General features: G+C 44.6%; 3 protein-coding genes and 1 pseudogene across 4 annotated transcripts; 2 read left to right on the top strand and 2 right to left on the bottom strand.

Moving 5' to 3' along the window:
- Positions 1-2,282: 2,282 nt before the first annotated feature.
- LOC125520061 (receptor kinase-like protein Xa21) lies at positions 2,283-5,863 on the bottom strand. Its single transcript, XM_087536328.1, has 2 exons — positions 2,959-5,863; positions 2,283-2,849 (listed from the first exon to the last, which is right to left on the bottom strand). Exons 1-2 carry the CDS (start codon positions 5,702-5,704, stop codon positions 2,497-2,499), a joined length of 3,099 nt encoding a protein of 1,032 aa, XP_087392454.1. The 5' UTR covers positions 5,705-5,863; the 3' UTR covers positions 2,283-2,496.
- Positions 5,864-7,571: 1,708 nt separating this feature from the next.
- On the top strand, positions 7,572-9,312 carry LOC125520062 (uncharacterized). Of its 2 annotated transcripts, none has more exons than XM_048684855.2 (3): positions 7,572-7,870; positions 7,951-8,427; positions 8,518-9,312. In XM_048684855.2, the coding sequence occupies exons 1-3, from the start codon at positions 7,714-7,716 to the stop codon at positions 8,904-8,906; spliced, it is 1,023 nt and encodes a 340-aa protein (XP_048540812.2). In that variant the 5' UTR covers positions 7,572-7,713; the 3' UTR covers positions 8,907-9,312. The 2 variants fall into 2 exon arrangements, with proteins under 2 accessions (XP_048540812.2, XP_048540813.2); XM_048684856.2 differs by having other exon boundaries at positions 7,584-7,870; positions 7,972-8,427.
- A 178-nt stretch (positions 9,313-9,490) lies between these two features.
- LOC125519018 (putative receptor-like protein kinase At3g47110) lies at positions 9,491-12,206 on the bottom strand (annotated as a pseudogene).
- A 498-nt stretch (positions 12,207-12,704) lies between these two features.
- On the top strand, positions 12,705-13,503 carry LOC147960392 (uncharacterized). The gene has a single exon (XM_087535846.1). It carries the CDS (start codon positions 12,791-12,793, stop codon positions 13,166-13,168), a length of 378 nt encoding a protein of 125 aa, XP_087391972.1. The 5' UTR covers positions 12,705-12,790; the 3' UTR covers positions 13,169-13,503.
- The last annotated feature ends 4,069 nt before the right edge of the window (positions 13,504-17,572 follow it).

The following is a 17,572-nucleotide window of genomic DNA, read 5'->3' as shown; positions in this document are numbered from 1 at the left end:
CGCATATAAAATTTGGTCAAAGTGAAACTTTGTAAAGTTTGAGTAACTTTGTAGGAAAAAATATAACATCTACAATACTAAAGCTATATGATATGAAAATTAATTTCATGATGAATCTAATAATATTAATTTCATATTGTGAATCTTGGTATTTTTTCTATAAACTTAGTCAAAATTGATAAAGTTTGACTTTGACCAAATTTAATATGCAGACAAAAATACAAAGGGAGTAATATGTTATCATCATATAGCGATTTCTAATGTAAAATGAATCTATAAAATAATAAATGAAGCTCTTCATGTTATCACATTTATACACCTTTGACACTACTAACCGCGTTCACCTTATTCTCGAGCAAATCCACCTTTCCTAGTCGACCATTAACTTCAGCGAGTTTGCCCTTGATCAACACCAGCTCAACGTGCTTGGATTGAGTGGACATGGCAAGATCAGCAACAGCTCCAATTTTTTTTACAAAGGAATCGATCCTCAACGCTTGCCGATGATCTTGTCCTTCTGCTGCCAACATACTGCCGGTGAATGGATTTGATTTAGGATGAATCAGTGGGATTTTACCCGGGGATCCCAATCACTGTCCGTGCTAAATCCCAATCACTAAAGTCAAATTTTGCTGCCGCGCAGGAAATTAGTGGCAGCAAAATAACGGAATAACGGGCAATTTACCGAAGCGCGATGAATAACCTTTAGTTAACTGTTACCCCCCCCCCCCCCCCCCCCTTCCCCTCCCCGTACTTCGCATATATGATTTGTTTGTGGTCAAACTTCACCAAGTTTGACCAACTTCATAGAAAAAACATTAATATTTCACAACATGAATTTATTTTTCATACTGTGTAACTTTAGTATGTTGATATTTTCTCATATAAATATGATCAAATTTCATAAAATGTGACTTCAGACAAATTTTATGTGCGGAGTAAAAATTACCGGAAGGAATACATTTGCGGGACGGTAAATAGGGGAGCCAAGCGTGAAGGTGAGCCGTTGATGTGGCAATGGTGTATAATAGCCGTCCATCGAACTGTTTTCTTCCTCCTCTGTTTCTTCAGTCCGCGCCGTAGCGTGGATTTCTCCAGACAGTTGTAGTTTCGTCAGGTTCAGAGCGTCAGGGTCCTGACAGGCTGCCGGCGGCACGGCCCCGTCCTCCTGGCTCACCCGTCAGGTTCCCCCGCTTTCCAGTCCGGCGTCTCCGCCGCAGATGGTGATCCCGCGCCTCCGCGCCATGCCCTCGTCCGGTAGTCTTAAGGTCCTGGTGGCGCCGCCGCGCGTCGACATGCCGTTCTGCAGTGCCTCAGTCACTGAGGCACGGGCCGAACGTCGCCGCCTCCGTCGCTAGTGCCTCGCCCGCACCAAGATCCCATCGCCGGCAGAGGTGACCCCCACTCCTTCCCCTGCCTCCCTCCCCGCCTGCGCTCTTAGTTAACAACTAATTAATCGCCCGGTTCGCTCATCTCATGATCAATTGAAGCCAATTGGAGTTTAGGTTTCATATAAACATTTTCCTGATTGGATTCCAGGCAAGTGGCGTGATGCAGGGTCAAATGAATCTGCTGAACAATAATGTACTGTAGCTTATACATTTGTCTGCAGACGATCACTACTGAAATTTTGGTCCTGTTTTGCATTTCGCGTTTCGTAGAGGTTTTATTGACAGCTGTTATTGTGCAGTTGACATCTTCTAATTTTTCTGAGGTTTCCGATACTTCATTATCTCTTCTTGCTGATTGCAAAAGACTGGTCGTTGTTCGTTTGCCGTTATTAGTTATGATTTAGATGCAGTTTATGAGCTCCTTCGTTTGTGTGGGAAATGAAACCTTAATAAAGCTTATTCAGAGACAGTAATGCGGGTAGGGTAAAGGTCTGGCAACAGAACAGACTGCTAGCAAGATTGTTCATCTTGTAAGGCAGCTTCAGACCACTTTAAGCACTTGCCTCTACATGGTATTCTCTTCAGCCACAGCAACAGTTTGCGCTACAATCAGCGGGTGGCACGTCACAAGCAGCGGCAATCAGTATGGAGTGGCGGGGCAAACTAGGTTTCCACGGCAACCAGCTACACGCTTGTGACATGCCTATTTTCTTGATATGGGGCGTTCTTCTCCGTGGATTGGGCGTAGATTGGTTCTCAACCCCGTTAACTCTGGCTTGTTGACGTGAATTTTGTGTTCAAGCCATGTTCAAAATCAAGGGTTAATCCTCTATCTTGGTTCCAAGTCAGCCTCCCAAATATTTACTCTGACTGCGCAAATTGGTCTAGCTCTGATCGTTCAGGCTGTGCTTGTATAAATACTACTCATTTGTACAAATAAGGAAAAATCCGTACATGAAATGAAATGCTATGGCAAAAGAGAAGGGTACTGTCTGGAAGTGTCACTAACTGAACTAAAGAATGGAAAAGCCATAAAAGATAGTACACCATTGTTCCCTTTTACACGAATTTCTGTCGCTAGCTACCATCCTGCCGATCCTTTGCTTCATCTGACATCCATGTGTGTGGCCAGATGCTTGATTCTAAGGATCTCGCCACAAACTTGTCCCATGTCCGGCCGGTCTTTGGGTGATGTCATGGAGCAAGAGAGGCCTATTTTAACCATTGGAACGACACACTTCTTCATCACTTCCTGTGCGTTGCTGTCATCTTGTAGCATTGTTGGATCAACAACCTCATATATATTATCTGGAAATGCTCTACGAACAAATTCATGAAGGCTTGCACCATCACTGAATTTTCGGTCGGTTGGACTTCGCGCTGTTATCATTTGCAACAGAAGCACTCCAAAACTGTAGACATCACCCTTGGTTGATATCTCTTCGCTCATGCCATACTCTGCATTTACATTTACAAACACAATTAGGGAATCTAAAGTATATGTACAACTCTGTAAAGAACAAACTCAACCAACAACCCAACACACTGAGGAGATGCTTAATCTCACCTGGTGGGATGTATCCGATGGATCCTTTTAGGCAGGCCTGACTTGTTGAACTATCTTTGTATGCATTTGATGCAGTGAATGCAAACCTTGCCAGCCCAAAGTCAGAGACATACGCAACCATGTCAAGATCCAAAAGGATATTGCTTGGCTTTAGGTCACAATGTATCAGTGGAGATGCACATTGGTTATGAAGATAATCCAAAGCAAATGCTACATCCAAGCCAATATTGATCCTTTGGCATAAAGTCAGGGTATGTCTCTCACCATGTTCAAGGTCTTCAGGATGTAGCCACATTTCTAGGTTTCCATTCGGCATGTATTGGAATACTAGCGCCTTGAAATCTGCCCCAGTAGAGTCCACAGAAGAACATGAAGTGATGATCTTTACAAGATTCCGATGACGGACATTTCGCAGGGCTTCACACTCTGCAATAAAACTCCTATTTGCTCCATAATTGTTAAGGTTGAAAATCTTGATGGCAACTTGATCTTTCTGAAGCTTCAAACTGCCCTTATAAACCACTCCAAATGATCCTGATCCAATTTGGTTTGCTGGAGAAAACCTATTTGTTGACCTTGCAATGTCTTCATACGATATCTTCTTCACATGCTCATCAAATTCCTGCAAATGTGGATTTGCTTGCATCCTCTTCCTCCAGTAAATTGTCGCAATACATGACAAAATTAATATAACAACAGCAATGGTTGGAGTTACTATCCGTAGGACTAGAGCCGAGGAATTTTGTTTTCCTTTTCTGTCAACTAGTGTGGAACAAAGAGGTATACCTACTGTTGGAATGCTGGTACACAAATCATCATTTCCTTCAATTGACACTGCACTAGCATTGTAAAAAATACCACCTCTCGGAACCTCCCCACCAAAATTGTTGAAGGATAAGTTGAGATTTTGCAGGGAACTTAAGGATGTGAGGAACTGTGGAATCTTTCCGGACAAATTGTTCTGAGAAATATCTAAGTACTCCAGAACCACACACTGGCCAAGAGTGGATGGGATGTTGCCGGACAACCTGTTATTTGATATGCTAATTTTGTTCACATTAATGAGATTGCCAACTTCCACTGGTACTCCCCCAGATAGGTAATTGTGTGACAAGTCCAACTCTTCAGAAAGCGGAGAAATTTTGAAGATTTCACTTGGTATATTCCCTTCTAGCGAGTTGTGAGCAAGGTTTAGTATTTGGAGTTGAGTACAACGTCCTATACTTGCAGGTATCCTTCCGCTAATGTTGTTGCCATCCAATTTCAGAGAATTTAGCTTAACCAGATTACCAATAGTATCCAGGATTTGCCCTGACAGTTTGTTATGTGCAAAGGATAGATGGACCAAGCTCTGCAAATTACCGATTGTTCGTGGTATATTTCCAGTGATAAGATTGTAATCCATATACAACCTGCTGAGGCTCTTAAGATTGCCAATCTCAGGTGGTATAGGCCCAGAAATATGGTTTTCCCTTAGCCACAGCCACTCGAGACTATCAGAAAGATTGCCTATCGAACTTGGCATCTTGCCTTGAAGACTGTTCCCAGCCAACATCAGCTTAGTCAACCTGGTACAGTTTGCAAGTGAAGAGACAAATCCCCAGTTTCCCGCTTCTAGCTGGTTGTATGACAAACCAAGTTCCTCCAAATTTGGCAATGACCCAAAGAAGGGTATGGACCCAGTTAGGCTGTTATTATATAGGTAAAGCTGACGAAGGTTGTAAGCTTTGGGAAGAGAAGCTGGGATTGGGCCATCAAACTTGTTTGACGAGAGGATTAAACCCTGAATATTTGGGAGTGTGTAGCCAATATTGGAGGGTAATCTTCCAACAAGCGAGTTGTTTGCTAGGCCAAGAAATGTCAGAGATGACATATTGAAGAGAGATGGTGGGACTGTCCCAGACAAGTTGTTGGCTGTCAAGGCCAGTACCTGCAGTGTTGAAATATGACCTAAGCTGTCTGGTATACTCCCGACTAAATTATTCTCTGTAAGACGAAGATCAATGAGGAAAGGAAGGTTCCCTAGCGAAGAAGGTATTTTTCCTGAAATATGATTATTCCTTAAATCGAGGTATTGAATAGGGGGAGCGGTGGCCGTAACAACAGGTATGGAACCAACAAGTTTGTTCTTTTGGAGGGAAATGCCAATAAGAGATGATGTGTTGAAGAGAGCCTTTGGTAGGCTTCCAGTAAGGCTATTGCTCATGAGCGAAAGTACTTGGAGGGATGAACTATTTGCTAGGGACTCCGGGATGACCCCTATTAGAGCATTCACCCCAAGATCGACATATGTAAGAGAATGGCTGCTACCCAAAGATGGCGGTATGTTACCTTCCAAAGTATTCAAGCTGAGGTTGAGGTCGCGGAGCCGGTTCAAGAGGCCAAGCTCCGATGGTATGCCACCATTGAAGCTATTGTTTGACAGCTGCAGCCTTGCAAGAGAGGTCAGGTTGGCAAGGCAAGGTGATATGGAGCCTGAGATGCCTTCTGACTCAAGGTCCAGCGCAATCACACGACGAGGGGACACCGTGCTGCAGGTGATCCCATGCCACTCGCAAACGTCCAGGGACGTGTTGCTCCATGAAGCTAAAACTCCTGCTGGACCCGAGAGCCGGGACTTGAAGCAAAGCAGAGCTTGTCTATCATTTTCAGTTTCATTACAGATGGCTAGTGGTAGGCTGCAAAGGAAGGTAAAGAGGTATAGAAACCAAACAAATCCTGGACACAAGACAGCAGAAAATGCCATTGTTGTTGTTTACAGGTTACAACTATGGAGTATGGAGATGAAAACTCTCATGTGAAGGAGGGTGTTTAAATACTCAGCTTTGGAGTGCGACGGTAGCTAACCGCTCAACATAGCACACATATTCGTGGCTCAGCCATAGATATGGTGGGAACGGGGATGATGCACGACGGCATGCTTTTGTATCAGATTTGGTGTTCATCCAAACTATTTGCTCACTGAATTAGTTGTAACTTGGAAGTAGTTGTTCAAGTCAACACTTTGAGGAATATTTATATTGTGAGCACGCATTTGGACGCTAAGAGATCTGACCCTTCACGTCTCAGACTGGGACAGGATGATGCCTAGACCCTCTTGCTGGTGTGTGTGTAGTTCCCTGAGGTACAGAGTCAGAGTGAATGCACGCTTCTTCCTGAAAAGTAATGGACACACAATTCAATATTTAAAAACGTGAAAAAATAGATGTATGGAATGCGGAATTTACGCATTTCAAATTGTGTGAAAAATGCCATGGGTATTTGTCTCATGTGTACAAGAATAACAAGAGATGAATAGATTTTTCTTATCTTCAATTTTACGGGAAATAAATGGTTGAAGCCCTCTTTGAATCATAGGAATTTCATAGGATTTTGGACGATCTCAGTATTACGGATTTGCTCCACAAATGCTTTTTCCGAGCAACTTGCCGAGGGCAAGGGCAGGAGCTCTGCCATTTCATACAAAGATAAGAGGCCATTGTAGTTCTTTGGGTTGATTTCCTATGACCTAATTTCGTAGAAATTCGAACATCTCCTGCAATTTCTTTTTTTCTTACACTCGTTCACATGTGACAGATGCACTTTTCTAGTGCTCTTTCTTTATTCTGTGTTGCGCGTGTACCTGTCGAACAACTATTTCTGCAAGTTTTACGCGTTTTACAATTATCTGTGTTGCGTACCTGTCAAATTCCTCTATTTTCTTTTCACACAGATGTGTGTGTGTGTGTGTGTGTGTGTGTGTGTTTTCCTCCTTGCAATCCAAAGAGGCCATGGCTGTTGATTTCATTAGTGTGAACCTCAACCTCCGTCTGTCAAACTCATGTATTTTCATATACACCTTTTTTCAGACGAGACGACTCTCCTGCAATTTCTTTGTTTTACACTCATTCACATATGACAGATGCACTTTTCTAGTGCGCTTTCTTTCTTCTGTCGAACAACTATTCCTGCAAGTTTTACGCATTTTGAATGGTCTGTGTTGCGCGTGTGCCTGTAAAATTCCTATATTTTCGTTTCATATATATGTGTTATCCTCTTGCGATCCAAAGAGGCCCTGGCTGTTGATTTCATTAGTGTGAACCTCAACCTCCGTCTGTCAAACTCATGTATTTTCATATACACCTTTTTTCAGATGAGACGACTCTATGCCTCATTGACCCAGCCAGCGGCACAGCAACTTGCCCGAAGAACGGCGGCTCCAAAGTCTGCACGCGCTGCCTTGACCACCAGACCAGCGGCAGGGCAACTTGCCTGCAGAATGTCAACGGTATGGGCGTACGGCATGCTGGGCATGGTATGAACAAATTAACCCCTCATCATGCGGTCCATCCATTCAAATATGACGGGTAAATCAAGCTTATGCAAATTGTCTACATGAAAATAGCGGAAAGGTTGACTTGCGGCCATGTCAGATTGGCACGCAGTCTCGGGACTGAGATATCAACATGTGCCAAGAGCTCAAGATACCTCCAAACCTCTGAATCCATTGCATCTATCCGGCTAGTGGCAGGTTAGATAGAGACGTAGAGTGTTTGACTGGACTATACCATCCATTCCACCACATGGTATGAGCGCATGCCTTTCCACTTGATGAACACAAATTATGGGCTCTTGGGTGAAGGTCAAGGCAGCTGGGTGCGCGCGTGAGACATGGAAGTCCTCTCTGCAACACATATATAAACACATGAATCCCGGGGCCAGGAGGCATCCCTCAATCCTCACCCATCAAGCTCTGCTAGTAGCAGGCTAGAGAGGATGGCACTTGCTCCCCGGTCGTCTCTGCGCTCCCTGGTGCTGCTCATGTCGCACGGGAAGCCACGGCTGAGCTCTTTCTTCTCCTCGTCCTCCGCGGCCGGCACAGGCGTTCCGCCGGCCACCCCAGGAGCCGATGCTCCGGCCGTCCAGCCCCCAGGTAGTATACTAACCCGCACAGATTAATGCTTCCTGCACGCACGCCGTCTCCTTTTGATGCCATTGCTAACAGAGTGGCAGTTACTCCATTGTGCTTTGCAGCTCCTTCAGGCCCCAAGCTCCCTGTCGAGGAAGAGTTTGTTCTTCACCCAATTCCTGGGGATCTACATCCACGTCCGTGTCCGCACCCACCTGGAGCCGTTGAAGATGTAACCGACAAGGCTTGTCTGAACGCCCCTGAAGATCCTAGCAGTGCACACCCAACTCCTGATCAGGGTTCATCTAGCACACCTGAACCTGTATCTGACAAGCCTCCCTGGGATATCTCTGAAGATCCTGGACACCCGGTTCTTGATCCACCACCTCCACGTCCACCTCGCAGGGGGCGTCGCGCTGTGACCGACGAGCCTGCGCGTTGCGCCCAGGAGCATCCCAAGTACCCAGTTCCCGACTGTTCAAGTGACAAGGTCTTCTCCTACTGCTCCTCTGCCGTTCCGCCGCCGGCTCCAGGAACTTGCACCCCGGCTGCCCCCGACGTTCAGCCTCCAGTCACCCCAGGTAGCTCGCCAACCTGAACAAATTAATGCTTCCTGCAACGCACGCGTCTCTCCTTTGATCCCAGCTAACAGCTACTCCTTTCCGTTGCAGCTCTGCCAGATCGTTCAGGCCACAAGCTCCCCGATCACGAAGAGTTAGTTGTTCACCCACTTCCTGATCCATCAGGTAACAGGCTTAGCCCTGTAATCGAAGAGCCTGCCCGGTGCACCCTGGACAACCCCAAATACCCAACTCCCGGCAGTTCAAGCCACAAGCTCCCTGCTCACGAAGAGCTCGTTATACACCCACTTCCTGGGGGTCCACGTCCGCGTCCACGTCCACGTCCACGTGGAGCCGTTAAAGATGTAACCGACAAGGCTTGTCTAAACGCCCCCGAAGATCCTACATACCCAACTCCTGATCATGGTTCATCTAGCCCGTCTGTGGACTTGTTGGAAGACCCTCTACATCCGGTGCGTGATCCACCAGGTAGGCCGTAATCGATGCAGTGCACCCAGGAGCATCCCAGGTACCCAGCTCTGGACAGTCCAAGACGAGATCTTTCAGACTTAATTCGCCAAGAAGAAAAAATATCTTTCAGACTGAAGTTCAGCAACCTCCTGACGGCTCACGAACCGGGGTTTAAATTACAGCCTGCAAACGCTGGATCACCGAAGATAGCGAGCATCCAAGCTGATGCAAACTAGCATCAACTCTACTAATATTGTGTCACATAGGATAGGAGAAAAAACAGGGCAGCTTTCCCTGGCTTCTGCCCGTGCTGGGCTGTATGTACTGTGACTCATAATTTTGTTGTGATGAATCCTTGTGTTGTGAGCGGGGAGAAAAATCCCGGTGGTTACTGACTAGTTACTGCTGCGATTTTGTAATCCCAAATTCCCAATACATGCTGTCAAGGAAAAGAATCCCGGTGGTTACTGACTAGTTACTGCATGGTTGAGCCCCAGCTGCATGGCCTCTCAGCAAATACAAATACACACACACATTCATAAAAAAAATGCATTGCATTGCATTTCATACACATACACATTCACATTAATTTTAATTGTCCATAGTAATAAGCATATACAACGAAGTACTCGAATCTAAAGTGTTGGATTGTTCATGGGCTTGGGCCTTCACCCTGTTCTAGTTTAATTTTTCAGGCAAGTTTCATGTTGTCATGTTCAGACTTCAGATTCGAGGTTCCAAGTCAGCTTCTAATAAAAGATCTAACTTGATTTGATTGGGCACTGCTCGCACAAATAATCTAACTCAGATTACTCGGATTGAGCGTGTAGAATTACTACTCACTTGTAAAAAGAAAATGAGATGGCAAAAGAGAATGTTACTTTCTACAAGTGTCACCAACTGTCTAACTGAATTTCAAAATGGAGAAGTCATCACTATTCTTCTTTACATGAATTTCTGTCACCAGCTACCGTCATGTCTATTATTTGCTTCATACACCCATTTGCAAGGCCATATGCTTGATTCTAAGGATCTCAGTAGAAACTTGTCCCATATCCGGCCGCTCTTTGGGTGATGTCTTGGAGCAAGAGAGGCCTATTCTAACCAGTGGTATGACACAGTTCTTCATTATGTCAGCGGCATTGCTGTCATGTTGGAGCATTGTGGGATCGACAACCTCATGAAGATTCTTTGTAAATGCCTCATCAACAAATTCGTGAAGGCTTATACCATCATTGAGTTTACCCTTGGTTGATATCTCTTCGCTCATGCCATACTCTGCATTTACATTTACAAGCACAATAAAATTAGAGAACCTGCAATATTTGTACGACTCTATAAAGAACAAAGTGAACCTAAATGTTGTGAATACGCTTAGTCTCACCTGGTGGGATGTATCCAATGGATCCTTTTAGGCAGGCCAAACTTGCTGAACTATCTTGATATGCATTTGATGTAGTGAACAGAAATCTTGCTAGGCCAAAGTCAGTGACATATGCAACCATATCATTATCCAACAGAATATTGCTTGGCTTCAAGTCACAATGTACCAGTGGAGGTGCACAGTGGTTGTGGAGATAGTCCAAAGCAAATGCCACATCCAAACTAATATTAATCCTTTGGCTTAAAGTCAGAATATTTCTTTCACCATGTTCAAGGGCTTTATTTTTTAGCCGCATTTCTAGATCCCCATTCGGCATGTATTGGAATACTAGGGCCTTGAAATCTCCCCCGGTAGAATCCACAGAAGAGTATGATGTGATGATCTTTACAAGATTCCGATAGCGCACATTTCGCAGGGCTTCACACTCTGCAATGAAACTCCTTTGTGCTCCATAAATGTCAAGATTGAAAATCTTGATAGCAACTTGATCTTTCTTAAACTGAAGACTGCCCTTATAAACCATTCCAAATGATCCCGAGCCAATTAAGTTTGCAGAGGAGTTCTTATTGGTTGCCCTAACAATGCCTTCATATGATATGTTCTTTATATGCTCGTTGACTATTTGCAAATGTGTATTTCCTTGCACTCTCTTCCTCCAATAAATTGTCGCAATACAGGACAAAATTATTATAGTGACAACAAGTGGCATTACTATCTTGAGGACTAGAACTAATGAGTTGTGCTTCTGTTTCCTGTCCACCTGTGGAGAACAAAGAGACACACCCCCTGTTGGAACACTTGTACACAAATGATCATTTCCTTGGATTGATACTGCACCCATGTTGTCAAATACACCACCTTTTGGAACCTCTCCATAAAAGTTGTTGAATGATATATTAAGTTTTTCCAGAGAACTCAAAGTTGCGGGGATTCTGAGATTTTTCCGTGCAAACTGTTACGGGAAATATCTATGGATTTGATGCTAACTAACTTCACAAAGGACTGCGGAATGCTTCCTACAAAGAAGTTGCTTTGCATTTCAAGATTCTCCAAAACCACACACTGTCCGAGAGTGGATGGGATATTGCCAGACAACCTGTTATTTGAGATGCTAAGTTTGTTCAGATTAATGAGATTGCCAACTTCCACTGGCATGCCCCCAGATAAGCGGTTGTGTGACAAGTCCAACTCTCCAGTGAGCGAATAAATTTTGAAGACGTTCCTCGGTATACTGCCATCTAGTGAATTGTGAGCAAGGTTGAGATTTTGGAGCTGGGTACAACGTCCTATGCTTCCAGGTATCTTTCCAGTCAAGTTGTTCCCATCCAGTTTTAGAGAACTCAACTGAACAAGGTTGCCAATAGTATCTGGTATCTCGCCCGAGAGCAAATTTTGAGCAAAGGATAGATAGACCATGCTATACAAATTCCTAATTGTTGGCGGAATTTTGCTAGTGAAAAGATTGTAATCCATGTACAACCAACTGAGGCCCTCAAGATTGCCAATCTCCGGCGGTATAGGCCCCGGAATTTTGTTGTTTCTTAGAAAAAAACTGCTGGAGACTACTGGAAAGGTTTCCAATGGAACTTGGCAAATTCCCTTGGAGATTGTTGCCATCCAACATCAGTATAGTCAATCTGGAGCAATTTGAGAGCGAAGATATAGAGCCCCCGTTGCCCGCTTTTAGCTTGTTGTATGCCAAATCTAGTTCCTTTAAATTTGGCAATGAACCGAAGGATGGTATGAATCCAGTAAAGCTATTATTATACAAGTAAAGTTTCCTACGCTGCAGACTGCAGTTGCGTGGAACTTGGGAAGTGTGAAACTGATGATAGCATGGTATGAACACAACGTTTGCTACCGATCGAGTTGCTCGGGGAGGAAGGTTTTGGAGATGAAACTGAAACGGAATCAAAGTTGAAATGCCAATAGAACCGTTGGTCATGCATGAGTGTCAATCTGATGCGTTTTCCCGCAAAAAATAAAAAAATCTGGCAACTTAAATTTCTACGACCCATTTTTTTACGTATTCTCAGACTGGTTTCTCAGACGTATTCTCAGGGGAAGCAACCTTTTGCTAAGAAACTGCCTGGCAACAGGAGTGAATAAAAGAAAAGGAATGGAAAAGGACTTACCGTGATGTTCGTTGTATTTATGCTCACTGGGACCAAGATATTTGACAACTCTGTTTTGACTTGTACTGTGTACAAACAAACCTCTGCATACATTGTATTGACTTGTACTACGTAGAAACAAACCTCTGCATACATTGTATTGACCGCCGGTGGCAGAGTAGGACGTGAGTGGAGTAGAGTCGTCGTATGAAGTATGAACACATGCCTTTCACACGGAATCGTCGGGGAAGGTTAGGCATGGATGGATGGATGGACATGCCTCGGCGAGGGGGGGCATCACATTGCCGGTTATATATAGCATCCAGATGGCTGGCCTAGAGTCATCAGGGATCAGCTTCTAGTTTAAGAAATTCCACGGCCAACTTGTCATCTTGCCTGGCTAGAGAGGGAGAGGATGGCGCTTGCTCCCCGGTCGTCTCTTTGCTCGCTGGTGCTGCTCATGTCGCATGGGAAGCCCCAGCTGAGCGCTTTCTTCTCCTCCGCCGGCACCACCGCCGCGCCCAAGGCCGCGAAGCCTCCAGCAGCTCCAGCCGGTGATAGTCCGGCCATCGACCCTCCAGCCGCTGCAGGTACAGATGCCAAGATTTCGCCTGAAACTGAGGGTTCATGTCACACGGTTGGACCTGAAGCTGACAAGATTTCGCCCGGCGCCACCAAGGATCCGGAGGGCACGGTACCCGAAGGCTCATGCGACACACCTCAACCTGTATCGGATGATCCTCCGTCTGGAGCTCGCAAAGACCCGATGCACGGAGTTCCTGAAAACCCATAGGGCCCGTGCGATGCTAGAGAAGTTGAGATTTTTCTTGTGTTCATCACATCCGGATATAGCAATATAATTATCCCTTAATTGTATTGGGTCCTACACACCATGTATCCCCAAATTGTTAGCATCGGATCCCTCGTGCATCAATCTCCCGATGCTCATTTCTTTCGCTGAAAGGCCAAAGGCTACATGTTTAAATCGACCAACTCTTACAAGGTCATCATTACATAAACTGAAAATTACGCGCCAGTCTTTGGGTAAATCGATCTTCCGCCTGGACTCGTCAACCGCGCGGCGTGAGCAAAGTTCGATGCCGTCTTTGAAATTCTGAAATACCATCAGAGCCATTGAAAAGTTGCTGACGCAGCGGTTGCGAAGTTATCGCTCGGAGCTCTTTGTATGTTGGGTCTATCTTTGTATGTCGGGAACTAATCACAATATCTATCTTTCAAAGATTCACTAAAAAAGAGGGGGACTTAATGATTTATTCGTTCCCTGGAACTAGAAGTAGAAATTGTTGCGGACATATATATCATGTAAAGACAGCTTTTGAGGAATGAGCCAGATCTGACCATTTCTCACAAGGGAAAATCAGGGAAAAGCTTGGCTACAGCCGGCGGATCACACGCGGGCGTCCACCCCTTCGTCCGTGTGACGCGTGTCCTACAGGGCTCACCTAGTATTATCTTTTATGGTTTTGCAATTGAACCCTTGTTGTAGTTTTTCCGCCGCAACAACTCGTATGTTGCAGGATCTGGATCTGGATCCCTCGAGCGCAGTTGCCTCCCGCGTTCCACCTAGGCTCCTGTTCTTTCTCTAATTTGTGCAACATTATTTATGTTGCAAAAGTCCTGCCGCAATATCATCTATGTTGCAAGAAAGTGAAGACAAAAAACTGCAACACTTGAATGTCTCTGCAACATGAACTCTGTTCCAAGGAGGGTTCTACAACACTGGCTTTGTTGCAATAATGAGGACAAGTTAGACCGGTGGTTGGACCAATCTCACGGCTGCTGTGGGGGCCGATCTTTTCAGATTATCCGTCGGCGGATGTGTAGCGCTGCCCTAAAAACTAACATTCAAAGAAAACATTGTGGAAATCATGTTTGTAAATTCTAAAAGAATCTAAAAAATATATGGGATGTTAAGAAGATGATGTTCTATTGCGATGCGAAATTCCAAGTTGAAACACATTATGGGATGTGAGCTATGAAAAAGAAACAAATTCAACAATACAGAGTGATGTTACCGTTTGACACTATCCAGTGCTGATTTTTTTATTTTCACAGATCACATCCCGTAACGTACATGAACTTGAAATTTTGCATGGAAATAGAACATCGTCCTTTTTAACATCTCGTGTTTTTCTAGTTTTTTCTAACTTCAAAACACCATTTTCACATGTATTTCACTGGCAACTCTCCATTGTCTTGCTTACCAAAGTCATCACTTCAGAAGAGCAGAGACCAGATAGCCCCCGCCCTCCTCTATGCACCGCCAAGGTGGACCATGAGTAGGGGAAACCTTATTCTTGATCCGAACGCCGCCGCCATTGCACTGCAACACCGCTGCCGGGGAACGAAACTATAATCCTAAGAGACCTAACCACAACGCTGCAACGCAGATCCGGGGTCCCCACCCCTCCTGCCATTGGAGTGGCATGCAAAGGAGGAGGGGACTCGTGGCCCATCGGGAGAGGGGGGTTGGGTGGCGGCTAGGTGATGCCCTTTGAGATCCGGCTTTTGGAACTATGGAGAATCCCACAACTAAAGTTATGCCTTCAATAATTAAAGGTACTTTTTTGCTCTAATCCTAACATCTTCCATTGATTGTTGCTAAAAAAGCTAGGGCTTGGACAATTTGGCTCTTAACAAGCTTCATGCATGCGCCAGTAAATCAAATATGATTTATATCTAACTGCTGTGCTATTTAGGTATGTGTTGTTAAAGCTCCTGTGTTTTGAGATAACAGGAAAACAATTATACATGACACTATCCTTATTAGGGGAGAAGTATGTTTGTGAGTTACACATATTTTCATGTTTTCTGTGAGATTATATGGTGTTGAAATCAACATCTCTCATTATTTATGTTTAGTGAAGAGTTTGGGATATCTTTGAGAACTTTTGACCCTCAGATGTTGGATACATGCAAAAAGATATGATTACTATGAGCATGAATGACTTACTTATCTTATCTTTGGAGGTTGTTAAACAAAATATGATGTTTTGTCCTTGCAAAGCTCTACTCCCTCTGTAAACAAATATTAAATGTTTTAGGTCAGTAAAGCCTCCTTTTGATGGTCATAGATGGAGTAGCATATTGCATCATAATTTTGTTTCTTCCGTTGTAACGCACAGACGTGTTTGCAGTAGTTGAAAAAAATAAGGACCCCGATAATGAACCGTTGTTCGATATGGGGAGGTGATGTAAATATGCCCTAGAGGCAATAATAAAATGGTTATTATTATATTTCCTAAATCATGATAAAGGTTTATTATTCATACTAGAATTAGTATTGATCGGAAACTTAAATACATGTGTGAATACATAAACAAATACCATATCCTTAGTAAACCTCTACTAGACTAGCTCGTTGCTCAAAGATGGTTAAGGTTTCCTAACCATAGACATGTGTTGTCATTTGATAAAGGGATCACATCATTAGGAGAATGATGTGATGGACAAGACCCATCTGTTAGCTTAGTATATTGATCGTTCAGTTTTATTGCTATTACTTTCTTCATGTCAAATACATATTCTTTTGACTATAAGATTATGCAACTCCCGATACTGGAGGAATACCTTTTGTGCTATCAAACATCACAACGTAACTTGGCGATTATAAAGATGCTCTACAGGTATCTCCGAAGGTGTTTGTTGGGTTGGCATAGATCGAGATTAGGATTTGTCACTCCGAGTATCGGAGAGGTATCTCTGGGCCCTCTCGGTAATGCACATCATAAGAAGCCTTGCAAGAAAAGTGACTAATGAGTTAGTTGCAGGATGATGTATTACGGAACGAGTAAAGAGACTTGCCGGTAACGAGATTGAACTAGGTATGTAGATACTGACGATCGAATCTCGGGTAAGTATCATACCGATGACAAAGGGAATTACGTATGTTGTCATAATGGTTTGACTAATAAAGATCTTTGTAGAATATGTAGGAGCCAATATGAGCAGCCAGGTTCCGCTATTGGTTATTGACCGAAGAGGTATCTTGGTCATGTCTACATAGTTCTCGAACCCGTAGGGTCCGCACGCTTAACGTTCAATGACAATTTAGTATTATATGAGTTATGTGATTTGGTGACCGAATGTTGTTAGGAGTCCCGGATGAGATCACGGACATGATGAGGAGTCTCGAAATGGTCGAGAGGTAAAGATTGATATATAGGATGATAATATTCGGACACCGGAAGTGTTCCGGAGTGTATCAGGTATTTCTCGGAGTACCCCGGGGGGGAGGGGGTTACCGGAATCCACGGGGGGAAGATATGGGTCATATGGGCCATAAGAGGGGAGGACACCAGCCCACAAGGGGTGCCCCCCCATGGAAGGAGGCCGAGTGGGAGAAGTGAAAGAGGGGGTTCGCCCCCCCATTCCTTCTATCCTTCCCCTTTCCTTTTCCCCCTCCGGCAATATGGAAAGGGGGGAGGCCGAATTGGGGGGAACCCCAAGTAGGATTCTGCCTACTTGGGGTCCCCCTTGGCTGCCTCTCCTCCCCTCCCACCTATATATATATATATATGTGTGTGTGTGTGTGTGTGTGTGGAGGGGGGCGCCTAGAGCACAGAGCATCAATTATTAGCCGTGTGCGGCACCCCCTCCACATTTCACACCTTCGGCCATAGTTTTGCGGTGCTTAGGCGAAGCCCTGCGAGAATCACTTCACCATCATCGTCACCATGCCGTCATGCTGACAGAACTCATCTACTACCTCGACACCTTGTTGGATCAAGAAGGCAAGGGACGTCACCGAGCTGAACGTGTGCAGAACTCGGAGGTGTCGTACATTCGGTACTCGATCGGTGGAGCGCGAAGAAAGTTCGGCTACATCAACCGCGTTTTGAAACGCTTCCGCTTACGGTCTACGAGGGTACGTAGACACACTCTCCCCCTCATTGCTATGCATCTCCTAGATAGATCTTACGTGAGCGTAGGAAAATATTTGAAATTGCATGCTACGTTTCCCAACAGTGGCGTCATGAGCCAGGTCTATGCGTAGATTATATGCATGAGTAGAACACAAATAGTTGTGGGCGGTGATAGTCATACTGCTTACCACAAACGTCTTATTTTGATTCGGTGGTATTATGGGATGAAGCGGCCCGGACCAACCTTACATGTCCATGCACATGAGATCGGTTTCACCGACAGACATGCAACTAGTTTTGCATAAAGGTGG

The sequence above is a fragment of the Triticum urartu genome, chromosome 7A, assembly GCF_056163025.1.
Source record: "Triticum urartu cultivar PI428250 chromosome 7A, HENAU_Tu73, whole genome shotgun sequence".
Taxonomy (NCBI): Eukaryota; Viridiplantae; Streptophyta; class Magnoliopsida; order Poales; family Poaceae; genus Triticum; species Triticum urartu.
Note: the sequence above shows the minus strand (reverse complement) of the source record. Positions and strands in the feature narration are given on the sequence as shown.